The sequence below is a fragment of the Trematomus bernacchii genome, unplaced genomic scaffold, assembly GCF_902827165.1.
Source record: "Trematomus bernacchii unplaced genomic scaffold, fTreBer1.1, whole genome shotgun sequence".
Taxonomy (NCBI): Eukaryota; Metazoa; Chordata; class Actinopteri; order Perciformes; family Nototheniidae; genus Trematomus; species Trematomus bernacchii.
This window is the reverse complement of record NW_022987342.1, coordinates 8,114,926-8,141,525: the sequence shown is the minus strand read 5'-3', so window position 1 is coordinate 8,141,525 and position 26,600 is coordinate 8,114,926. Positions and strand designations below refer to the sequence as shown.

Genomic DNA, 26,600 nt, shown 5'->3' with positions numbered 1-26,600 from the left:
TTATCCCCCTTTGTAGCTTTGGCCTTGCCCCTGTCCCAGAGAGTTTTCACAGGGGAAAGAACAGGATGTGCCCTGCTAGTGTAATGCCTGCTGCTGGAGAGCGAGTTTAAAAGAGTCTTGTAAAGCAATCATGTGTCATTGGTAACAAAAACCTTGTAAAACGCACGATCAGAACAGACATTGTTTAGTAATTAGCAGAGGTGGGAGTAAGTCCTACATGTGCAAGTCATGAGCAAGTCTCAAGTCTTGACCTACATGTATCAAGCAAGTCCCAAGTCACTGTGGTGAGAGTCAAGCAAGTCAAGTCAAGTCATTGCTCAGGTCAAGTCAAGTCAAGTCAAGTCATACGAAATTCTGATGAATAAGCCCAGTTTCCGCATTTAAATCAGTTAAAAGACAGTAGTTATGAAAATGGATTTAACCCACACTATGATCTTCATTACATACATAGTTAATCATTTGAAATCTAATTTAGACCGATGACAATCATATTAGATCAATATTAACCCTAGAACTGCAGACAATATAGCTAGGACTCAGTCAAAGAGTCTGTTCAAAAAGGCATGATTCCAGGTAAGAAAATCATATATGGCATTTGCCATTACACATATTTAATTTACATTTCTGTAAACACTAGAACCGCCAACAGCGTCAGCACCTACATAGATATCATTTTCAAATCATTTCATTTGTTCCTCTTCATAATTTCCTTATAAAGTAGGACGATTTAAAACTCAGTTAATTGGGTTAATTTAGAAATTGCTTCAGTTTATCATCATAACGGATAAAAAAGTTCAGATTCATTTTACAATAAATCAAGGAATGATGCACTTCTACAAACAAAAACAACATAATTAAAACATTTAAACAAACTACTAAAAGTAGATGAACTACATTATTCAAAAGTTTACAGTAACTTCTGATAACACAGGGGAAATAAACGAGGCATCTCTTTTCCTCTCTCTCTCTCCCTCTCCTGACAGCCCGTCAGTATCAGGGTTAGTCAAAATGAATCCCTTGGAGGTTCTAGTGTTCATTTACCGTTTTGTCTTCTCTTTGCTTAATCGATTTGAAACCAAGTCTAACGTAGCTTAAATGTAACGTTAGCTTCCTAGCTAACACAACACATTCACGCACCTTTCTCTGTGGGTTTTTTGTAGTGACGAATGAAGTTGGATGTTGTGGTGGTCGTGTCACTGATCTTTATGCTGCAGACCCTGCATACCGCTGTTCTCTTCTTATTAGCGTCATCGACAACATAATCCTTGAATCCAAACCTCACTATTTGTGGAGTAACGCTAGCCGCTGCCATGTTAACTGACACTCCTGCCGTCTAGTGGGTTGCCAGGTTTGCGCGCATGGTGCTATAATCACCCAATCACGTTTTTCGAAAAAACTAAACGTAATATCTCAATACAAAAACAAACGCAAATATTTAATTTTAAACAGTCAAGTCCTTTCAAGTCATCTGTCTCAAGCTTAAGTCAAGTCTCAAGTCATGAATACCAAGTCAAAGTCAAGTCAAGTCTTTTATCAATGTTAGTCAAGCAAGTCTCAAGTAAAAAAATATGCGACTCAAGTCCCCACCTCTGGTAATTAGAGAACACAAAATCAAAGGATAAGCAGGACTTAATATATTAAACAGAAATGGAAAAAAAAAGGCACAAAAGGGAGTATCATAAAAAGTAGAGGAAGGGGTTGTTAACCACTTATTAGGCTGGCCTCTGGGCAACAAGCATGTTTTTTTATATTCTTTTAATTTGAATGTTTTCCTCTGTGTAACGAAGGTAACTTCGTTACTATGGACTGATGGCTTTGGGCCCTTGTAATATTGCACATGTGGGTTTGCACTTTATATAACAACTTCCTTTTGCACAGTAATAATGTCACTCAGCACTTTAGTAGTGAGCAGTTTGCACTTTATTAGCGTGATTTGCACAGTACAGTTTGGCATTGCATATTTGCACATTTTTATATAATTTATAATAGTTATTGATGTAGTATTTATTAAATGATTAAACCGTATTAATTGGAATGTCGTCTGGCAAGATGCTGGTCGGGTACTCGGCTCCACCTGAAAAGAGTGGGTGTTAAGGCCGCTACACACCAACCTGAGATCAAAGAACGCGTACCGAAGGCGTCCCGACTTTTACGTCCGCTACGTCGCCTACGTCGGCTACGCCGCCCGCCTACAAACACACCGCAAATACTTCAGTCGACAAGTGGCAATAACTGTCCTTACCAGCAGGCAGCGGTAGTGTGTATTCGTCATTCAAAAGAGGCAACAACCGGAAGACAGACTGTGTTATACACAGAGAGAAGAAGAACAGACTGCGTGATATAAACAAACACTAAATAGCGTCTGGGTTCCGTTTTCACTCTCTCTCGTCGATCGAAAACATGTATCATACGGTACTGGCGTCATCAGCAATTGGAGTGTTGCTTGCGGCTGCAGAGATTAAGAAGCGGAAGCGAAAAATCAGGAGAAACCGCACTAAATGGGTGAAAACATGGATACTGCAGCGAGAAGCTCAGGAGGCTTTCCCGAACCTGTGTCGAGAGCTGTCCCAGGAAGATGGAGACAAGACCCTGAACTACGGCAGGCCACCCTGCCACACGGCACCAATATTCCAGCTCGAGCCAAGCAGCACAGGGATGAACTATGCCAATATTTTAACGGTGTCGGTGCAGTGCCTTTTCAGTGAGATAAGATATAGCGAATATGTCTAAAGAACTGTACAATGTAAACAATCGACAACAATACAATACGATAAAAATAGTGTGTAATACAATACAAAAAAGGGTTTGCCAAATATGTCTAATGCTGTGTTATCAATGGCTGTAGTATCAAGGTACGAAATAAAATGTTGTATTTCCTATCCTGCTATTTGTGTTTATTGTTTTAATCACACAGCGTTAAGAAAAAATAAAAGATGTGCCTACATAACTGTCAGTTGCAGCCGTACATTATTAATGGTTTAACTAGGCTACTAACAGTATATTTTTAACACATTTTAAAATGACCATCTTGAACAGCTACAACGTTAAAATACTTCTAGGCAGATTGTGGAGGATAATGGGAGAAAGAATAGAGGGGCAGACCGAAACACCCATCTGAATAATGGCCACTTCTTGCAAAATTTACATTTCCATGTGATGCTCACAATAGGTAAATGAACAGTGGTAGACGGTAGCTCTGTCTACTTTTTTTACGTTTTGGTCCCTCACTTCCGCTTCGCTTCTCATGCACTGATTCGCTAAGCTGAACAGCCAATCAGAGTGATTTCTTTGGCCGACTTTCTTTGGCCGACTGTCTACCGATTCAACATGTTGAATCGGCCGCGGGAGGTGTGAAAATGTGCCGTAAAGAGACGACGGTGCAGGACACACCAACCTGAGTAGGGCGCCGCGAATGCCCGACTGCCTCTGACGGCCTCTGACTCCCAAAATGGGGTTGGTGTGTCAGGGGCTTTAGCGGGAGCTCCGAAAGTGTTTATGCTTGTGTAAGGATGACAGCGGTTGAGAATAATCATTGTGTGCAATAATAATGTTTGAGCGTGTATATATCATGACGTTAAAGTTACATTACTTGTATAAGTGAACACTGTGTAAAGTTTACATCTATCACTTACCCATGCTGTCTCGTCCGGTGTCCGCTACAGTGTGTTCGGCCAAAAGGTCCTCGGGGGGAACAAACACTGACCAAAGAAGGTTCCGGGACGAACCAAGTGGCGAGATAGGCGCAGGGGTTTCTGTCTTATTTGGGAATGTAGTTATATTTATTATGGACAGTTATAATGTTGTTCTTGGGTTCAATTAACAGATGACTATAAACAACTAATAATGCTATGTAAATTATATTATGGATCTTCTTTATAATAATTATAATGATGCGTGTATTTATTAAGTGTACCTGTGAATGGTTTCTCCCAATCAATCATCTGAAGAACCTCTATAAATGAGCCAGTCTTCAGTCAGAGACAGAGCGGTGAACCTGTACAGAGAGGGGTGAACACCTACATGCTGGCTACTGTTCTCTTGTGGTGTTTTTAAAATAACGTCACCATGGTTTGAAATTCTACCTCCTCTCGTGGTCGATTCTTTCCCTGGAAATCCAGCCGCTAAAGGGTCGCTGTCTCACACTCTGTTTGTACACTTTCTGTTTTTACCTCAGGTCAAAGAAACGCTTGTGGCTCCGTGTGTACGCCCTATACGATCATTTCCTGAAAACGATGACGCAATAGCCCCGCCTCTCCCCACCTCTCCTGCTCACCCCCGCGTCACCCGCGTCATTGCTGATGCGTTTCACAATGGCGGATCACAGGGTTGCGTTCGTGCTCCAGACGCTACTGACCATGATACAAATTTTAGTGCAAAATCTACAGCTCCTCTACCACAACCATCAGCAACAATAATGATATAATAATAATAATAATCGCCATTGCTCTTATTCGCAGCTTTTGGTGTATTTTGTGGCGGAAGTACAGCGCCACTTACAGGCCCGGCATATGTACTAAAGCGTCTCCAGCGTTTTCGAGCGTTTTCGTGTGGACGGAATACTTTTTTGAAAACGACTACGGTTCGTTTTCGTCTCCGTGTGGACGGGGCCTGACTGGAACCGGTTGTTTGCTTAGGAACGAGTTGTTACCAAAGACTTAGGCCACATTTACACGAGAACGAAACGGCTTGTATCTGCATAGTTTCTCTTACGTATAGCCCTATTGTTTACACAAGACAGTAACAAAAACGGACCCCACAAACGATAACGGGTCCCAAGGTGGATAGATTTGCAAACGAAACTCTCTGGGGGGTCAAACGAGTCCGTGTAATCGCCTTTATACGAATATTTCCTGAAGAAATAATGATAGCCCCACCTCTCCTGCTCACTGCTGTAGCATGGCAAGTAGCTACTGTCAGTAGCTACTGCTAGTGCTACTGCTACTAACCATGCTACAGATGTTAGTACAACATCTACAGCTCGACCATGCTACAGATGTTAGTGCAAAATCTACAGCTCCTCTACCACAACCATCAGCAACAAGTGGACATGGAGAATTACATGAACTACTACATGTTGCTAAATCCACCGCGGGGCGTAAACAGAAGGGTAGCCATGGCAACATTGCTCCGGGCTGCTCCAGGGTCTTCTTCGCTGCTTTTGGTGTATTTTGTGGCGGAAGTTACAGCGCCACTTACAGTCCCGGCATATGTACTACAGCGTGTCCAACGCTTTCGAGCGGTCTCGTGTGGGAGTACAGCGCCACTTACAGTCCCGGCATATGTACTACAGCGTTTCCAGCGGTCTCGTTTGAACTGACACGTTAAATGAAACGAATGCATGTGAACGGAAGACTTTTTTGAAAACGCATACTGTGCATAAACGCAAACGTTCCCGTGTAAAAGCAGCCTTATTAAAGAGGCCCTGGTGTATTACTGAACATTATTTGTTTCCTCTAACCCAGGGTTGCACAAACTGTTCTGTCACAATTGTGTAATTGTATAGGTCAAAAACAAACAGGGACAAGCTGTGAAAACGAGGTAACGGAGGAGTCTGCGATTCTTATACAATACACTGTTTGTCAAATTCAGCAAATTTCTCATCACGGGCCGCTAGCTGTCCCTTCTGTATGTGTACCAAAAGAAAGAGTGTGTGTACACAGAACTGGCTTTGTAAATAAAGTGTTTGGTAGAATTTTTTTAGTTTGAAGCTTCTATGCAGGTTTTTGTTTGAAATTTGACCGTACGTGCTTTCCTTAATTTGTGAGCGATACATCGACAGAGCAAAGAAATGTTTCATAGCGGTAAAAATATTGATATTGAACGCAAACAAATATGGATGCTGAGGCTGAATATTGCATGAAATGAACACATGTTGGTAATTTTGAAAATGATGACCAAAAGTTGGCAAACAACTTAAATGTTTAGAGATATCCAACTAAAAGCACTCGGCACAGCCACATAAAAAAGGTTGGAGCACTCCGGAAAAAATGCTGGAACTAAAACCTAAAACCTTATTAAGAGTTTGAACAAAAAACCTTTCTCAGCCTTATCTGTTAAGCGGTCATCACATGACTTATGCTAGTTGGTCAGAGACGTCATGTTTGAAGTTTTGGTACTGTGTTAAACTGAATCACCAGCTTTGTGTCAATTCATAGAAAACAAACCTTCCAGATCTTTCTTTTGATTCCTGTTGCTAGTGTGTGTTATGCTGCTGCCCTGACCTGCATTTAAGTTTAGTTTCTGTTCCTATATTCTGAAAAAAATCTGTCTCGTAAGGAAATGCTTCATTCAATCTGAGCCCCAATCATGCAAATAAGGACATTTTATTCTAGGAAGCACACGCGTCTGATATATGCATATCCTTGTGTGTTTTGCCTGTTGGTTGGTTAGATAACAGCACCAAAACCCAGCTATTAGCAGAGCTCATGTTACCAGGTTTGATTATATTCTAGTTAAGGTAACCACTTGGGAGCCCATATCCTTTCCATCTGCTAATTCTGGCCTTGTTGCACCATGAACTACTTTGAGCTCCTTGTTCCTCCTACAACCTACAATATGTGGGTCATCCCCGCACCTTTTCCAAGTGTCGGAACGCCAACACTTTGTTAAGTGCACAGTAAACGCAGACCAGCCGGTGTTTCTAAACTTGGCTCGTCCTGCTGCCTGCCGCCTTTATTTCCGTCTAGCCTGGCTAAGCGCTGAGTGGCAGTGCCAGGTCGACATTCTATCCCATAATGTCCTGACCCACTTATGGCCCGGTCTGGTTAACTCTTTTGCAACCCAGTTCTATGGCACATCAGCATTACTCTTTTGTTTTAATCCAGCTGTCTGCTTTTCTGTCGTGTATAAGACCCAATGTTCTCATGTGTACACGCGTGTACTAGTTCATCAAAAATCTTCACTTGCCTGGACAGAAAAATGGGGTTGTTTCATTCATATTTTTTGGGAAAGGCAGCGTGGGTCATTAAAAAAATAGAACACGGATTAATAGAAAGATAAAACTTCAGTCATATTACTCATTCAGACTGAGCTCCTAAAGGGAGATTTAATGTGATGAATGAAAGTCAGTACGCCGGCTGCTGTGAAATGTTTGCTGACCTAGCTGTTTATGCATCATTAGCTTGTTGCACCTGTCTTCTGAATGAATCTGTCACAGCTCTGCCCGCAGTGTCTAATTCACTTACTCGGCTTGATGCTGTTTGCCAAAAAACAATGAAGAGTTATGACCCGCTACGGGGAAAGGAGCTTATGATCCAGCGCGCTGCTTCAAACGGCATTAATAAGGGACCATATCATCCCCATCATGTGACTGTGGGAGCCTATGAGAAAAATCTGGAGCCCGTTTCATTCACTGATTCAGTCATTCACCCTCTTTCCTGCTGCAAGGTCGAGATGCTGCCCCAGCATCTCCCCTCCCCCACCCTGCTCTGCCAGACACAGATAAATGTGTACGCACATACTCTTACACAATGACCCTTTAGCGTGTTTTACACTGCAACAGCCTGGCAATGGATAGTGACTCAGATCTATGCGGCAGAATTGTGACGTTATTAGGAGTGTGTACAGTATACTGTGACAGTCTATGCATGTATGTGTATGCTTTCATCCATTTTGTTATGATAATATTTGGCTTCATTTTTAGGGTCGAAGCTCTTTTTTTCTTTTGTGTTTATAAAATGTCTATTAATGCTGGGGCTGCCTTTTGTTTTGAGTGAAATTATGGGCAAAATTATGTTTTATTCTGAGTTTTTTTCCACTAACGCAAGGTAACACTACCTTCCATGAGTTTTTTCATACGCCACAGTGTGAATTGTAGGCGACAAACAAGCCACATACATTGTCTCCATGTTCACTGCCAGTGTTCAACATTCACTGGAAATATTCTCAGAAATCTTCAACAGCATTTACACTAACCGTTAAACACAAGTTTCCTCACATTAATAAAACTGTCAAATGTTGTCCTAGTGTTGGCAGAATAGTGGCTATTCTTTGCCAGCACCTTCCTCTACTGTAATGCAGGATATCAATACTGCTGCAGTTTCCAGTAACTAGTAACCTAGGAAGAATTCTAATCCTGGAATGGTTTGTTCCTGTTTGGAGAACAGTCATGATGAGTAGGGCTGTGCAGTTAATCTTAAATGTTAAAAATATATTGCTACAGCGGTTGTCGCATGTCATACAATACCCAGTCACACTTTTTTTCAAACTAGCTACATTTGCTGGAAGTTCAACTTTTAAGGGGCTTATTTTAAATCCCTTAATTCTAAGTGTGTTTAATAACAGATGCCTTTCATCATTTCTGAAACTAGAATCATTCACAATTGGGACTTCTGTAAGTAATTCTCCTTCTATTTTAGTATGTTTTGTATTGTCAGCAGCATTTGTTTGTACAGGGCAAGTCCTCAGACTTCAAATCTTGTCTTCAGTCATCATGTGGGAACATCGTTGTTCCAGCAATTCCTTATCTTATGTCTCAGTAAGCCTTATACTAGAAAATATGTATATAATCAGCATTCCTTTTTGCTTACTGTGATGACTTCTGGATAATCTACAGATGGCTATCCTGCTGCTTTTGATTCACTGGTGCGCACGCACATATGTCCAGTCATGCATGTCTAACCTAGCACTGCAGTTTAGCATATTGCACGGCCCACCAAATATTTAGGACCTTATATTTATATAGGGGCTGATTCTGTGTGATTGTATGGTTTAGAAACTGAATTGCATTTAACTACACTGCAGATTTGAGACTCTGCCAAGAATGAAAACCAGATATCTGACTGCATGTTAATGTTTAAATGTCAAACACAGGTTTAATGCATGTTAGTAGAATGATGTCATGTGTGCATCTCCTGTATGAATGTTTTTTGGGCTATTGCCGAATAAGAGCAAAATCCTAGGACTTCTTAAGTAAAAAGTCTTAAAAGATAGGGTTGTTCTGAGCAGTTCTGCCATTACGATGCACACTGTAGCAGTGAGATGACTGGAAGGAGAGGAGTGGGTGGTATGGCATGCAGAGACCAAACACTCTATTGTTGCACTCCTCAATCATCAGCTTGTTCTCCTTCCCACCCAACATTCACCTACGCCCCGATGCTTTCTGACCTGATGGGTGGAGAACATTTTTTTTTTGATGTGACAGCAGTTTAAAATCATTAAAATATATTTTCATAAATATATATTTAATATGTTGAAGCACTTAACAAATGCAAGTGTATTTACACAGTACTATATCAACACTGGAGCCTTTGTCCTCGTAGAAGCTGTTCAACTGGTTGGCCCGGCCATGGAGAGCAGGGATACATTACAGGAGTGGTTTACCTACAAACACTCCCTATTGGGGAATAGGCAGCTCCCTATTGAAAAGCTCACATTCATGTCAATGGGTGTTTAGTCATAGTGAAACCTGTCTTTGTAAAGCCTAATGGACCCAAGTGAGGTCCTGCTGCTTTCCATTGTTTGAATGATAATGAGACCCAGCTGCAAATCCTTTTGATAAATCAATAGTCAGAAAATCACTGGTAAATATTGACTGATCACAAAGACGTGTTAAGTGACAATGACAAAGTACCAGCTAAATGATATCCTAAAAAAAGCCTGGAAAATGAAATGAGATGATTCATACTAAAATGATGATTATCTGTTGTTTTAAGAAGCGGAACACCAAACCTGTTGTATTAAATAAAATCTCACGAATGGAAATATAAAACTCAACCACAACAGACGGACCACCTTTGGACAAAATTTCCTCTCCATTAAAGGCAGCTCATTGTGGAATAGCCTCCCAACTGAGATACGGGATTGTTTCACTCTCAATAGTTTTAAAGGTCAACTCAAAGAATGGTTAAGAAACAAACAGACGTGTAATCACCGCTACTGCACTTTAACACAGGGGTAACTCCTCTTGCACTTGATGTAGCTCTTTTTGTTGCACTTGATGTAGCCCTTTTATCTCCTCCTGCACTTTATATGTCGTAGCTGCTACACTGCCTTGTGGCGTGTATGCTGCTCATGCTCTTTCTGCATATCATGTATTTCTGTTTGCCATGTATATCAATGTTATGTTCATAAATGTTGTATGTGACAGGACTACGGATGGAAACTAGCTCGAAGCTAAAATCCGGCTCATTTACATTTAAAAACATTATTTTGTTTAAAATGTTCATTAATGTGCACTGTCCCGGTTCAAATAAACAATTAAATGAAAATGAACCACAGAAACAATTGATCTGTTTTTGGTTTCACTATTATACAAAGGGTGAGACCGTTTCTTCCCATAGAACAACTAGTACTTTGATAAACAAGTATAGCCTGTCTGAAATGAAACCTGCTATTTGCCCTGAATAGGTATATCTTATGTAATTAATTAACACCTGTGTTTTTTTCACATTTCCCTGAGCATTTGAGTGAGTTTAGCTGAATTTCCAAACTGCCTGCTCAGTAACTTTCCTCCTGCTCTCCCCGAATCCTTGTCGATTACCTAGTTTGGAGTTTATAGCTTGGCTCTCTGAAATGAAAACCAGGAGGAATTTTCCTCCTGTGCTGTTCTGTTAACCAACTCCTTTCTAACCTATTCACCTCAAATTATGTAAACAGATGCCTGCGAGGCCTTTTGCGTCACCCCCATTCTTTTCAGAAGTGAGTTGTATGTCTGTGACAATCAGTCTCATGAGTGAACATGACATTGTGTGTCCTATAGCAGCACTCGCTTATTAATCATTAGGCGTTATAGTCTCTCAAATGTACTTTTGAACCCAATTGACAGTTTTCTTACATCTACTTTGCAAGAAACATGACCAATATTTTATTATAATTTAAATTGACATGTACATGGCAGACAATGCCCAACCAGAAACCTCAATGTGACTGGTCTAGTGTGCAGGGCAGAGTCCTTTTTTATAATGCTGTTTCTCAACCCCTGTAATGTCGTTTGCAACAGGAACCAGGGTTGCCTGAGGTGGTTTGTTGGAACTCCTAATGATTTTTGCCTACAAGCGTTGGTTAAATGACGTCACACCCCCACCAGCAGCAAACACTCAAAACTAGCTTGGTAGTATCTGACGTCAACGGTGGTGTGTATTTGTAATACAAAATGTATTGGGTCATCGGCGGAAATATATGAGAGCAGCTTCAGAGAAAACCTTTCACAGCTAACAACTGAGCTATCCAGTGGCCCCAAACTCAACTTTCTGACCGTTATAGTAATACATTGGATTTTGCTATACTTTGCATTTGGACACACTTATGCAACCAAACAGGAAATGAAAGTCCAGAAATATATAAGACACAGCAATGCTGAAATGTTAAATGTGTATTTTGAGTGTTTTATGGAGAATATTGCAGGTATCTTTTCATGCCAAAAGAAAAACAGATTTTAAGTTGGGATGAGCACTGACTGAGCTCCACTGCAGCTTGTAGTCAATATCAACAGAGAACCCGATACTAATCCTGTCACTTGGGGGTCTATAAAAGGATATTTCTACTAATCTGTTGCAAAAAAGTGCCTTTAGCCAGTCAGCCTGGTCTCAACGCATTTATTCTGATTAAGGAACCGTTAAAACGTGTCAGCATTCAACTATCTTTTGGCTGCTGCTATCTATGTGTCCTGCTTGTTTGCAATGTCCCTTGTGTATTTGTACACTACTGATTCCATTGCTTTTAACAACTGTATGTCCTTTTCCAATCTTTAAACTGCCCTCCACGTCATTTTCATTATCTCCAGAGATGGTTCATGCTACTAAGGAAGTAGTGTTTTCCAATTGATATTGGTCCCAAGAGACCTATAGGCAGAGGGTTTGTATTACCCGTAGTTGATTGGTCCTCACCTTATTTTCATGTTTGACAATAAGTGGTGTAGTAATGCGTATTTTTGTAGGCAGACCCGGAATTTAGCATGGCATGGGATTTGTCCAATGGAGTTTGGATTATTGCAGAAAATAAGAACTGCAGCAAACACACATAAATGATATTGAAATGCTTTGTTCAGCAGGATATTCTCCACATATTGACACCACTTTTATAATAGGGAAATGGAACTAAAAGTAACAAAAACAAAGTATGTTTTTAGTCTGGAAGCTACAGGAGAATGGGCTTGTAACAAAAACTGAGTAGCCTTGTGTGCCACATTGTTTTGGGACACTGCTGTTGAAATACCAGAACCTTTACCATCAAGTTGGTGCATGTCATTCTGTGGCGTTTTATGGTTCTTGTGAACAGCTGTATATTGGTAGAAACATTGCACAAGAGCTATTGTTATGTTACCAAAGAGTTGCCTTTGGGAAGGGTGTTTCTTTAGTTCCATCCAATTCAGTGCAACCATTTTGTGGTACAGTATTGCAATATATTGGTCGACTCCCTCCGACACACATCTCTTACCACAGTCACGTTTCTGTCATGCCACCTCAATGTGCAGTAACAGAATGCTTCATATATAGACAGAAAACATACTTTGTATGCTCTATTGTAAATATGGAACTTCTTCTTTCCCATGAATCTGTTAAGTTATCTCGTATCTCTTTATTCTCACAGTGTTGTGGCTCGTCTAGTATTAATATGACTCAGCAGCAATGTAACTAGTAACCTGTTTACTATACTTGCCAAGTAGATTGATACTGCTACTTAGTACTACAAGTTCTCAAACATGTTGTCTCTCAACCCTTTAAAGCAAATTCAGGTCAACTACTGACACACCTAGTGCAAGCTCATTCCTTCCTTGTTTTCTTAATTGACATTAGGGTTAGGTGATTTAATTATATATAATGTGTGACAATGTAGTTAGTTGTGTCATGTTAACATACTGCTTATCTTTTTATTGTATATTTCTTGGTGTACAGGACCAAGACATTCATTATTACAAACCAATAAGCCTGACTGTTTCAGGGCAAGGTTGGAGTTTTTCAATGTTTTCTTCTTCAATTTGATAACGTAGGCTACGTTGATTTTAAAGCAGCAACAAGCAACTATTTTCCCTGTCAAATAGTTCCTTGGTTGGTAAAACAAGCATAAGAAAAGAATGAAACATTTCCATTACAATTGACCTAAGCCAGAGCCATTACATTTCCCAACGATATTCAACGTATACAAGTACAACACCGAACAAAGCAGCAAATCCACACATTTGAGAAACTACAACCAGAGAAAAAGTGATAATTAACAATGAATTGATTATCAATATAGCTTCAGATTAATGATCTCTCAATCAACTAATCAATTCATTGACTCATATTTTCAGCAGTCCTTGATTTGCTCAAAGTAAAGTTGTGATTTCAGCATAGATATCACACTTACACTTCAAAATGTTATTAATAATAACATAACAACTTGGAATGTTCTTATCCTCTTCCTGTTTTTGTTTGGATCGTGCTTGGAGTTATATTTAACTTATTTTGTTGTTGTTGTATTGCCATAAACTAAAGCCAGATAATGGCTGGGCTGCCTGCCAACGCTCGAGTTGTCTTGCAAAGTAGTATGTTATGCCTGTAAATATGCACCATGCAGCCCTATTATGTATCCCCTCGGAACTCTTGGATTTCCTGAATCTCCCTTCCTCAGAAAAATAGGAAAAAATCATTCAATACCCATGCCGTTATCCACATTGTGTGCTGTCCACAGAGAGAAGGTTTTCTATGTATGCAGGAAGGGATCAAATGAGCATGTATTGTTTCTGAATGTTCTCTCATACGCCCCTGAAAAGCACATCCAGGAACCTGTAATCGGTCAGTTGAGGTGTGTCTAAACATACGTATCAACATGGAGAGTGGAGGACAACATTCCTGCAGACTTTCTTACTTATGGTTAGTTGTTTTAGTTAGCCTGGATAAATGTTTATTTCTTCTTCGGTTGTATACGTTTTCATAGAGAGGTGCAGTGATGTTGATTTCTGAAGGCAGATGCGGAAGTTAGCATCGCAAGGTCTCCTTCAACAAAAAGCAATGGGATTTTTCCATTGGATTTCGGGATATTGCAGAAAATAAGGTCTTTGGCAAACACACGTTTATTTTACTTAAACATTTTCTTGCGCAAGATAATTCCACATATCTACATCACTTATACGGTTTTCGAAACGTAAAGCATTTGCCAGAAGTAAAAAGCTAAGGTTCGGCTATAAACAAACGACATCACGGTCGCATGGCTGCACATCGTGTGATGACGTTAAGAACTTTCATTTTGTTTTCTGGGTTTTAGGACTCATTACTGCATCACGCTATTGTCTTATTCTGTTTGTGGTGTATTTGTATATTTATTTATTAACCAGGGACGGTTCACATTAATAAACATTACAGTTTTCCTCTAAATGTCAACATTCCAGAGTTGGCTAATTTGGCTAACCATGTCATTTGTTTTTCCTCTAAAAATAAACCATATCCCTGGTTTACAACTTAGACCAAATGTGTAAGTCATCCTGACTCATTTGTTTGTCCTAACACCAACTAAAGGCGTACTCCAAATAACTTCCAAATGACTAAACCTATGAATACAACATGTCAAGTGGTTCTCATAGAACTCTGTAGCGAGTACTTTTCAGATAGTTTGCTGTGTCTCAGCTTTTCTGTGTTTGTTTGCCAGTGTGTTTTCATATCATCTCTAAGCACCTTCATCTTAAAACTGCCCAAAATGTTCCCATGTTCCCATTCACCAGAGAAGCCAGCTGATAAAAATAGCAGAGGCTGACCTCAGGGCTTTCTGTTGTGTTGATTACACAACCATTTTCATTATCTCCAGAGATGGTTCATGCTACCAAGGAAGTAGTGTTTTCACATTGATATTGGTCCCAAGAGACCTATAGGCCGAGGGTTTGTAATATATATTATATATTACAAATTAGCGGAACTAATGTGGTCCCTACAACCATACAGCACCATACTGTACTACTCATAAATACATTACAAGAGGAGCCATACTCACATTTAGCTGTGTACTGTGAGTCACGCCTGCAGAGAACGTCACAGCATGACGTGTGACTGAATGAGGGTTTAGAAAGTGTCATGAGGTAAATGCAGACTAGATCCTGTTGATGTTGAGTTGACACATCCTGGACAAAATATAGAACAGAGTTGAATTAACAAGTTCTAATGTAAATACCACTTGCGCAGGGAGTACTTTCAAGAGATTGATGAGACAAAATGTGTGTGTTCCAGTAGAGTTAGTTAGAGTTTTAAATAACAACAGGTCACGGCCTTATGACAGTGCCACTCAAAGCAAGCTGCCATTAATTAATACTAAAACAATTGACTCTGATCTACTGTCGTCTGGATTTACTCTGGTGGTTTCAAGTTTTGATCCTTGAAGGGGGTGGAATGTTTTTTGTAATCCTCTCTCCCATGCTCTCTCCTACAGCCGCCATAATGATATGCAAATTAGGCGGTGACGCCATTTAGGGACTTCTGGTGACTTTTCGGACAGCCAATATGGTAAATGGTAAATGGACTGTACTTATATAGCGCTTTATCCAGTCTTTAAGACCCCTCAAAGCGCTTTACATACTACATGTCATTCACCCATTCACACCCATTCATACAGAGCAGTGTACCTTACTCTAGGACCTAACATTCACACACATTCACACACCGTTGGCCATCGGAAGCAACTCAGGGTTAAGTATCTTGCCCAAGGATACGTTGACATGTTGACTGCATGGGCTGGGATCGAACCACAGTCGCCCTGAGTAGATACTTTCCTTACTATGGAGTTGGCAACACTGTGGAGCAGGCCCTTACATTCCCTTTTTCAGGAATAACCTGGTATCATGACCCTCCTGTTTCCTGTTTTGTTTTTTTAACACTAAAACAGCATGGTTGTTTTCAGTGCACAAAGGGCAGCTCAAAGTTGGGCTGCTTGTTACTTTTGTCTTGTTTCATTGAGTAGTACAAGGCGCTGATGGAGTGTTCTTTTTCCCTTTAGTGGTTTACTGTCTCATAGTGTAAACCCTATGTTTTTGTACAGTATGTAATCCTATTGTGTTAAAATACGCATTTGTGGTCGAGTTTGTTGTTGGTGTATGGTTGTTTTTAATGTGTTTACACTCAGTGGTGTTGTGCTGACGGCAGTACAAAGCCTGCGCTCAGTGTTCCAGAGCATCAGGGCTGAAAAACAGAGCTCAGCATTCACTCGGTCAGTGGACAGTGGGCAGCTGGATGGCTCAGTAGCCCTGGCAGTGGTATGCCAAGAGCTGCTGAACCCTACTGACTGCCTACTCGCACACAACAGCTGTTGCTGATCAGCATACCAAACAGTGAAAACCAGGCCGCTGCATTGCTCACTTGGTAGAAATGGCGGCCCAATAGCTTTTGTTCAACTTTGACATTCATGGCACAGTGATCTACATTTTCATGGCTTTCAATTGAGCTTAAAGACATATTGAGGGTTGTCCTGTGCTCCATGGAACACCAAGCCTTTATTCGAGAGACTCAGCTGACACTAACTCAGCCGACCCTGTCTTGTGAGCATCACTTGTTCTTTCAGTTCATCTCGCAAAGTCTTTCCCTGCTTCACTTTCTCAGGCAATGGTTATCCTCTCCATCTCCATTGATGAAGTGGTAGATTTGCACTGCAACATTCCCCCCAGCTTTTGGTTTTCTTGACGTCTGTTTTTGCTTCCCTGTTCCTTTTTTAAAATCTCACTATTCACCCAATTGCTCTATCACTTAGATAAAGGCATTATTTCATATCTTAGAAACTCAATTCTCTACAGAGTTTCCAAAATGAAGGAAATCGCTGTTGGGTTTTTCAGGAAGGATATACGATATAAGAGTCTCAGACCAACTCAGCGTTATCATGCCATCTCCAGCCCACATTATCACAAACATCAGTGAGTTTGCTGTTGAGTCTAGCCTGGTGTTTAGACTTTCCTGCAACCATGCAAAATCTGCTACAATATGTAAGAACTGTGACTATAAAGAAAAGTAAGAATATTGCCAGCCAAGGCCCTGTTGCATAAGAGCAGAGTTTGCCTGTGTGTTGCTTTCACGAGAACACTTCATTTGGAGGCACAGTGTGACCCTTGGGCACAGCAGCTCTTGTTGTGTATTAAGCCCTTTATTGTAAAGGAATTAAAAAGTGCTTTGTGGGCCAGTGAGAAGTTTGGAATGGTGCAAAGGAAAAGGAGCCTTTGTTGTGGTCTCTCACTTGATTGCAGCAGCTATTCTCTGCCCACCTATTCACATTCTCCAGTCACTCTTGGCTCAATTCTTGCATTCTTATAGAGTATGCCAACTGTTTTCTAATAATTGTTATATAAGATGGAATTACCTGCTTAAAGCTTATAGGGATTTCTATGTTTCCCATGCTGCAAAGTGCTACAGGTCAGCTTTGAACCTGCATTTGAACAACCATCAAAGAGGACATACTCTGCTCATTTACAGGTTAATATCAGTATTTAGTGTTTCTACTGTGATATGTTGACATGTTTAATGTCAAAAAGCTCTTTATTTTTCTCATACTGCCTGTGCTGCAGCACCTCTTCTCACCCTCTGTCTGAAATCAGAGCCCAGTCTGCTCTGATTGGTTAGCTGGCTGGCTCTCTTGGGATTGGTCAACTGCTTACAGATGTGTTGGAAATGTCCCGCCTCTAAGCAAATGCATGTACAAAGTGTTGAGTGCTAGCCAATAGAAGCGTAAATGATAAAAAGTGATGTTGTCACTATATGGCAGAAGTAAACACAGGAGTCCAATGGAGGCGTTTCAGGCTGGGGGCCGAGTGTGTGGGAGAGAAACTCCCTCTGGAGGGAACACATGGATTTGAGCCTTTGCAGACCATTTACATGCACAGAAACCTATATTACACACTACAGGAAAGGGGAAACACCCAAAACCACAATATGACTTCTTTAAAGGTCACCTATTATGTAAAATCCACTTTTTCATGTATTTTATACATAACCATGTGTCCCCTCTGTGCAAAGAGATTCTGAAAGTTTCAGGAACAAAGACCCTCTCTCTTTTTGTCCTGATCCATTTATATAAAAACCTGTCTGAAAATGAGCTGATCAGATTTTGGCCACTTTATGATTTTCATAAGGTTTTTTTGGCTTGTGTAACCATTAGCCAATCAGCAACCAAGGATTCTTATTGTCTGCCCTCAGCACAGCATATAAAGGAAGTTATTGAAACCTTGTTAACTTTTCTCTTTGAGAATGAAACTGAATACCTAAAAGATATCCTCCCAGATTAAAAACCTGTGTGTGAGCTGACAATTCTGCTTCCTTTTCTTTTTCAGGCTTATGAGCGCCGGTTCCCCACCTGTCACCTGATCCCTATGTTTGTGGCGAGTGACGTGGTGGAAGAGGAGACCAACGAGGACGGCTCCACCACCCGAGTGCAGCGCCGCTGCGCCCTGGATGTTGACGCCCCGCGCCTGCTCAAAAGGGTACGATGCACATACGATCGTCAGCTAATGGGCATCTCAATTATAGCATTGTATAAGGTGTTTTCTTTTTTTTTCAAATTGAATACAGACGCGACATATGGCCCGAACATAATAATTGTTCCATATAATCCCACACTTTGTTAAAGCTAATTTTGTCACATTGCATGTTTTGTTTTGCCACCTTGTAATGGTTTGTTGGAATATTTCTTCCATAAGAAATTGGCTTTGATATTTTATATATACAGTCTATGGCTTTGACATTTATTTTTCAGAGTTTTTGAGAGTATTAATCGTTTCTTCAATTTATTTTAATTTCATCAAATACATTTGCGTGTTCATTTATGGCTGGGCGTATAGTAGTTCATTAGGATAATACCTATTTTTGGTGTCTGGTTTCTTGTAACATGAGTTGTGTGTTTGGTTTGCAGATTGCGGGTGTGGACTATGTGTACTTCATCCAGAATAACACTCTCAACCGCAAGGAGAGGACACTTCACATCGAGTCCCATAATGACACCTTCTCCAACAGAGTCATCATCCATGAGACCTGCTGCTATTCGGTCAGTAGCACACACTCACCCCAGTGCCATTTAAGTGCAAAAGCAACACACATGCTAAGTATATTTGTTCTAATGTCAACGTTATGGAAGAAGTATTTGGTACAGCCCTGCAACCCATTGAGATTGACAGAACCACATACTTTTTCCCCACAGACACATAAGCAAACACACGCATGTTCAGTAAAGCTGCTGTTAAGCTGCTAGCACAGCCATTTTAATGTTTGTGTCTCCTCTAATCTCTTCACTGCTTCCCTGCACAGAAAGCCATATTTAGACTAGTGCTAAGCATTTTGCTAGCTCTTTCTCTGTGAATTATTCATTCCGCTCACATTCTGACTGAACGCTCTGAACTTCTGATCTGAAACCAGCATGTCTTCTGTTTTCTCCCCGCTGTGTGCATAACTCTGACTTCAGATGTGCCGATTCATGAATGGATGTGCTCTAAGTTAATGAGGTCAAGCACATCCTATTAGCCTCCAACCAACTGTCATGCTAATTATAGGTCCAAGGCCGCACAGAGGTTCTTATTGTGTGCTTTAGCACACTGTGCGAACAGTTATTGGGTTGGACAGCTCAATTACACTGAGCTAATGGACCTGGCTCACGCTGAAATACTTTGGTAGCAAAGCGTTATGGTGCCAGCACAAAGCCTTCAGGGAGCATTCAACTTTTTTTTCTTTAGTTCTCTGAAAAGTTTGTTATATTCACCTAAGTGATTAACATTGTGAACATCTACATTTGGCAATGCCTTAGTTGTCATGTGCTTCTTAGTCCAAATACTGAGGGTCCTTAATCAAAACTTCTCAGGAGATTTAATAATTGATATTAACAACACAAAGACAATCTGCTATATAGAAAACCTATCACTCTGGTACTATATAATAAAACACTGGGTCCACTACCAGTTGTACAGTGCTGTTATAGAGTGATGCATCTTTCCCTTCCTTACTATCTTTGACCTCCAACCAGTCAAGTAGTTTAAATCCATGTCTGTCCCAAATCATCATCATGTTATCCTGTTGTTGTCATAATAACCGCATGAATTCATGAGTTTTGGTGTTTTATTTTCAAGGCTAAGTCAACATTTGTGCCAGTTTTTTAAGAAATTCCTAAAATTCCCATGTCAAGGCGTTCCTGAGATTTCTTTTTGACATTACCTTTGAAAACCTTCATGCTGCTCACTGCATGTGTAAAGGGGCTGGCTATTTGTATACACACAGACTGACACACACACTCCCACTCACAGTGCACAGTGTGACAAGTGCCACATGTATGCGTCATCATCTAGTGAACCTTGGTGTGTGGTAACCATGATAACCTGGGCATCTTGTTCCTGCATGTGTTTATTAAGTTTCCTATATATTGTTTGTTTATGCTTTTCTGTAGGTTCATCCGGAGAATGATGCCTGGACGTGTTTCGAGCAGACCGCCAGCCTGGACATCAAGTCCTTCTTCGGCTTTGAGAGCAACGTGGAAAAGATTGCTATGAAGCAGTATGCCAGCAGTATCAAAAAGGTAACTTAATACATGTACACGTGTCTCTTATGCTTTCTTTGTACCCACAGACAGACACATTGGTAGAAAATACAGCAATATTTTGATTTGAGAGGTTTTTGAAGCATGAGTCAGTCTGCCTCATGCTGTAATTGCAGAAATAAGCTTGTAGAGGATTTTTCTGCTGTGGACCCAATGAGTCATCTGCCTTCATTTATGATATCTTTCCCCTGTTTTTACAAGGCATCAGTTTGAAATTCTAAATAATAATAATACATTTGATTTTCAAGCCCTTTATCAGGTGCTCAAAGACACTTAACAGTGGTAAAAATGAATAAAAAAAATGTGCTAATAAAACAACATTTAGCGCAAGGACACAACATTAATCACACATTAAGAGCCAGTCTGAAAGGGTGAGTATTGGTCAGTGTCAGGTCAAATACATATATGCAGAGCCTAAGCTTTCCTTAGTACACAGAGATACAGTATCTTGAGTGATGTTGGTCTGTATACCTCACTCTAATCTAATTTCCTTGAATTCACAGCTTCTTCTGCCATTTCCGCCTTAATCCTCACTTTTTCCCCCCACTTGTTTTCCTCACAGGGAAAAGAAATCATCGAGTTCTACCTGAAGGAGCTTGAAGATGAAGGGATCACCCAGGTGCCGCGCTGGACTCCCTCCTCCCTCCCCCTGCCTGTCTCCAGACCCACCAGCCTCTTCACCAGCCTACCTGTCCCCCCCAAACCCGCCATCACCCTCCCCATTTCTATCCCGCTGCCCATCAACGCTAAGGACAGCAACTCTCAGGAGGACACGCAGGACAGCAGCACACTTCAGGCAGACGTCCTGACGGAGATCCTGACGGGGACACCCGAAGGTCTGTTCCTGCAGAGGATCATAAAGAGAAAGCCAGCCCTATATGCACGTTTGATACATAGTAGGGAAACGACTTGACAGATATAACCGCAGAATACACACAAAGCAAAGCCTCATTGTTAAGTAATGGAGGGATGCACATTTGCTAGCAAAATATGAAAATAAAGGAAAGTTCAACCTTAAAAGGTCTTAGAATGACAGAGAAATGGCAGTTATTGACCTGTTATTGGGTTTTGTTTGTGTATACTACAGATTAATTAACACAGAAGTGTTTGACTGAATAATGTTGATTTGAGATGTTGTTGGTGTTTCAGATAAGTTGGATGCGGACTATATCAAACGTTACCTAGGCGACCTGACCCCCCTGCAGGAGAGCTGTCTGATCAGACTTCGCAAATGGCTGCAGGAGACGCACAAGGGAAAGGTAACTGTTTAACACTTGTAGTTATGTTGAAATCAAACATAATAGATTGGTGCAATGGTGATGTGTTTTTGGAGGCCGAACTGGAAATTAGCATCGAAAGGGCTACCTTGACAAAGAAGCAAAAAGCACGATTTTATTTTCAGCAGGAAAATCTCCACATATTAACACCACTTTTATGATTTTATAGGTGTAAATGCAATCACCAGAAGTAAAAGCTTACGTTAGGCTGTACACAAACTAAGTTACGATCCTCTGGCTGCGCATCACCACTGCTAAGCTAAAGGCGGCTACTGTTTGTCGTGATGACGTTTAGTAGTCTCATTTAGACACTTGTTAGCAACCGCCTTTTTTATGACATGTCAAAATTAAGAATTTTCCACATTGGGTATTGACTAACCATTTACATTATTTTAGGCATTTAATCAAAATCGAATTAAAAAAACCATTGACTTTGAAACGAGGGAACCAAAAGTGGTAAAATGCCAACTCGTATCGATGTTTTACGACTCTGTAGCAATTTTCAGCTATAATGAATTTAGAAATGTTTAGAAGGCTTACTGTCCACTAGGAATGCCACAGTGAAGACATTTTCCCACTGTTAACTAAACCGGTTCCAACACCAGTGTAACCCATGAGATCAGACATTTTATTGTTAGTGAAAGTTTAGTTTTTTTATTTACAAAACGCTCTTTCCTTCCTGTCCAGATCCCTAAGGACGAGCACATACTGCGCTTCTTGCGTGCCAGGGACTTCAACATGGACAAGGCACGGGAGTTCCTCTGCCAGTCGCTGACCTGGAGGAAGCAGCACCAGGTGGACTACCTGCTGGAGACCTGGAGCTCACCTCAGGTCCTCCAGGACTTCTACACCGGAGGCTGGCACCACCACGACAGAGGTAGGACCTAACGGAGGGCATCAGTGTGTGCATTGAATTAAAAGCAAAACATTAAAATGGTCAAATCCACAGGTATACTCAAAGACAGTTGAACATTTTGCATAAAATTAGATGATAAATAGTGTATTAATCCCAAATTGGGAAATTGTTTCGTCACAGCAGCATATTAACAGGCGTTTCACAAGAGTTAAAAATGTAATAAAAGTAAAGAAGAAATACAAATAAACAGTAAATACATACATTTCAACAGTATAAATATATATATCTAGTATACTCAATATAAAATATACATAACAAGTTAAAAAACTCAAGAACAGTGGATACTTTATATTATAAAAGTGTGCGAAGTAGTTTCATTTCTTTAACTACATTGTAATGCAGTGAGGTAGTGAAAGTACAATATGTGCAAATTGTTGTTGAGTGGGAAAAACCGTAGAATCTGGTTAAGAAAAATAAATCTATGTCTCATGCGCACGTATGGAAACACACATACATTTATTATTTATGTAGTCCTTTTCAGAGCTGGCTTTACTTCACTTAAGGAATATTTAGGTTCTTCAGGTTCTTATAAACAAACATGCAACAAGCAACCCTCAGCCATGCAAATCAATTATCATGAGGCAAATGTATCGGCATTACATAGTTACCCAAAAAGCTCACACTCTACCTAACAGAGGGTTGACAATATACATCTTATTTAAATTACAAACATCAGTATACAGTTTATATTTCCACAAGTCCTTGAATGAGATCAACACATAGGAAAGCATTTCTTAGTGAATTATTGCCTTACACAATAGGCTATGCAGACATTTCTATTTAACAGGCAGCCCTGTAGAAAGCAAACGGCGTGATAAATAAATGTTTGTTTTCCTCCTCCAGATGGTCGGCCTCTGTACGTCCTGAGGTTGGGTCAGATGGACACCAAAGGACTGGTCCGCGCTCTCGGAGAGGAGTCTCTGCTCAGACACGTACGTAACACAAACACAGCCTGCGCCTGGCAGCGGGCACAATGTGAAGTCGATAGGTTTATAGGCCCGGCAGCTGGTGGCTGGATTACAGGTTAGGGCATTAATGAACCCTGGCATGCCATGACAAGTGTATCAACAGCAGGATGTAAACGCTACTGTACATGTATAAATAGCCTGCTTATGTATGATGTTGCACTCACTGTTAGTTCAGGTTACAGTGAGCCAAACACTCAGGAGATCACTGATGTCACGTTGTGTCTTTTCAGGTGCTGTCTATTAATGAGGAGGGGCTGAGGCGCTGCGAGGAGAACACAAAGGTGTTCGGCCGACCCATCAGGTAAATCTTCTGTCCAGATCAATGTAGAGCGGGGGAAAATTAATCAGTTTGAGCAGAGCAACAGAAAAATGAGTAGTCAACCATTTTGATGATCACAGTCTATATTTCTACTTTCTTAATTTTGTTTAATATCTTTGATTTATTATTTTATTTTTCACAATTTTCTGACATTTTTTTATATTGAAATGTTTTCCGCCCCACCCTCCTACAGTAATACGTTTATTTAGTATAGCACCTTTCACAGAAATAGAATTCACAAAGTGCTTCACAAGAAAGAACAAAAGTTAAAATCAAGACCACAGAAACATGAATACAATAACAACATGAGGCAGAAATGTTTAAGGTCAACATAAAAACAAAACACAGACCACGTGGAGTCCTGAAAGGAACAAACATAAGAACAGAACACATCACACACATCTCAAGTATAAACAAAAGCCAATGTAAAAAGATGGGTCTTCAGTAGTTTTTTAAAAGCTTCTACAGAGACTGCAGAGCGGATGACTATAGGGAGAGAGTTCCACAGTGTTGGAGGTCCACCTGAAAGGCACGGTCACCTTTAGTTTTTATAAGAGACCGTGGGACAGCCAGTAGGCCCTGGTCTGAAGTCCACACGAGGCCGACACGGAAACGCGGAAACGGAGCCCTCAAACGATAACGCATCCCAAAGTGGGAAGGTCTGGTAACGAAACGCTTGCGGCTCCGTGTGTACGCCCTATACGATCATAGCCCCGCCTCTCCCCACCTCTCCTGCTCACCCCCGCGTCACCCGTGTCATTGCTGATGCGTTTCGCCAACAACAACAACAATGGCGAATCACACGGTCGCGTTCGTGCTCCAGACGCTACTGACCATGATACAGATGTTAGTGCAAAATCGACAGCTCCTCTACCACAACCATCAGCAACAAGTGGACATGGAGAATTACATGAACTACATGTTGCTAAATCCACCACGGGGAATAACCAGAAGGGTTAGGGCATGGCAACCATGCTCGCGGGGTCTTATTCGCTGCTTTTGGTGTATTTTGTGGCGGAAGTACAGCGCCACTTACAGACCCGGCATATGTACTACAGCGTCTCCAGAGGGTCGAGCGGTCTCGTGTGGACTGACACGTTTCTTGAGCCGATTCCGTGTGGACGGAAGACTTTTTTGATATCGACTTCGGTTCGTTTTCGTCTCCGTGTGGACGGGCCGCAACTTCCCATTCACTTTGAATGGGTAACGTCACGCTTTGCCGAACTGCATTGTGGTTCAGTCGCGTCGCTTTGCCTCCGTTGCTCGCTTCGAAAGTTGAGAAAAGTTCAACTTTTCAAGCTTCGACGGAAGCGTCAACCAATCAAATCATATGCCAGTACAAGCTCTAGCCAATCAAACCGCGTGCTTGTGTGTCCGGGGCAGGAGATTAATGTGATTGGTTGTTGGTCACGCTCCAGACACGCCCACCGGCAAGCTTCAACGCACGCTGCCGTGTGGACGTACCGTTAGTGTTTAGATTCAAGCAGCAATCAAGAGAGTGGTGGTGGGGGGGTTGAGATATGTGGTATTTGGCAGCCTCCTCTAACAGCAGGAGGCGACATGGATAAGAGCCAGCAGGAAGGCATGCAAACTATGAATGGCTGTCACGTAGAAGCCTGCATAGATGGGTAAGGGAGGATGTAAGGGGGGGTGGGCGTCTAGAATTAGTAAGTTTTGCTTTCACCGCTGAAGCTTCACTCCCGAGTGAGGGGTGCTAAGTGGTCGGAATGAGGCAGTGGCCTGTGTGTGGACTTTTTGGAGTTGCCTTTATTTGTGGGCCTATGAACTGGACTGAACCGAATTATGTGTGTGTTACCCAAGTAACCCAACTGGACTCTTTATTGAGCGGATTACTGTAAATGCTGAACTCTTTCACCGCACACATTTCACGCACACTGATATAATATTGTGTTGTTTTTCCCCATTGAATACATATGATGAAAATATATGAGTGGTTTATTTGTATTGCATTTCTGTGATGGAGGTGATAATTCACTAATGAAGAAATCTTTGTGTATGATTTTGACTGATTTGACTGAACTATTTGTTAACTATTTTGGATATTTATTTGCAAGACCTGACTCTGACTGGCAGCCCACTTAAAATATGTCAAACCCTCTAAGTACTTGGAGCTGTAACTCTCCCCGCCCTCTCCTGTAGCTGCTGGACGTGTCTAGTGGATCTGGAGGGGCTGAACATGCGTCACCTGTGGCGGCCGGGGGTCAAGGCGCTGCTGAGGATCATCGAGGTGGTGGAGGCAAACTACCCCGAGACCCTGGGCCGGCTGCTCATCCTGAGAGCGCCCAGGGTGTTTCCTGTCCTCTGGACCCTGGTCAGTACTTGGAGCACACAGCATCCAGCATAGACTTCTCACAGCACATGTTTATATGGATGGGAAAGATCTGCGATCGTTCTTCAGAAATGGAGATAGGGGTGTTGTTTTTATTATTACACAGCTTAGTTGAATACTCGATTCTGATTGGTCAATTCGGACATTTAAGATGTTATTAATACTCTATATCATACCAATGCTAAGCATAATAATGACTGTTACTAAGGAGGATCAAGGGAGAGAAGGAAAGAGGTTAAAAGACAAAGCTTTGGACGTCAGATAAATGAACAGAAGCAGACAGACAGGAAGTAAACACTAACGGGAACAC

General features: G+C 41.2%; 1 protein-coding gene across 1 annotated transcript in view; it reads left to right on the top strand.

Annotated features, from left to right (window-relative positions):
* Positions 1–26,600, top strand: part of si:dkey-237i9.1 (SEC14-like protein 1) — a 45,278-nt gene that overhangs the window by 6,869 nt on the left and 11,809 nt on the right. Inside the window, exons 3-11 of the mRNA XM_034130338.1 lie at positions 18,215–18,364; positions 18,793–18,924; positions 20,311–20,439; positions 21,023–21,296; positions 21,610–21,719; positions 22,425–22,614; positions 23,497–23,585; positions 23,852–23,922; positions 26,101–26,272. Coding sequence (XP_033986229.1) covers positions 18,215–18,364; positions 18,793–18,924; positions 20,311–20,439; positions 21,023–21,296; positions 21,610–21,719; positions 22,425–22,614; positions 23,497–23,585; positions 23,852–23,922; positions 26,101–26,272 — 1,317 coding nt within the window. The remainder of the gene's footprint in view (positions 1–18,214; positions 18,365–18,792; positions 18,925–20,310; positions 20,440–21,022; positions 21,297–21,609; positions 21,720–22,424; positions 22,615–23,496; positions 23,586–23,851; positions 23,923–26,100; positions 26,273–26,600) is intronic.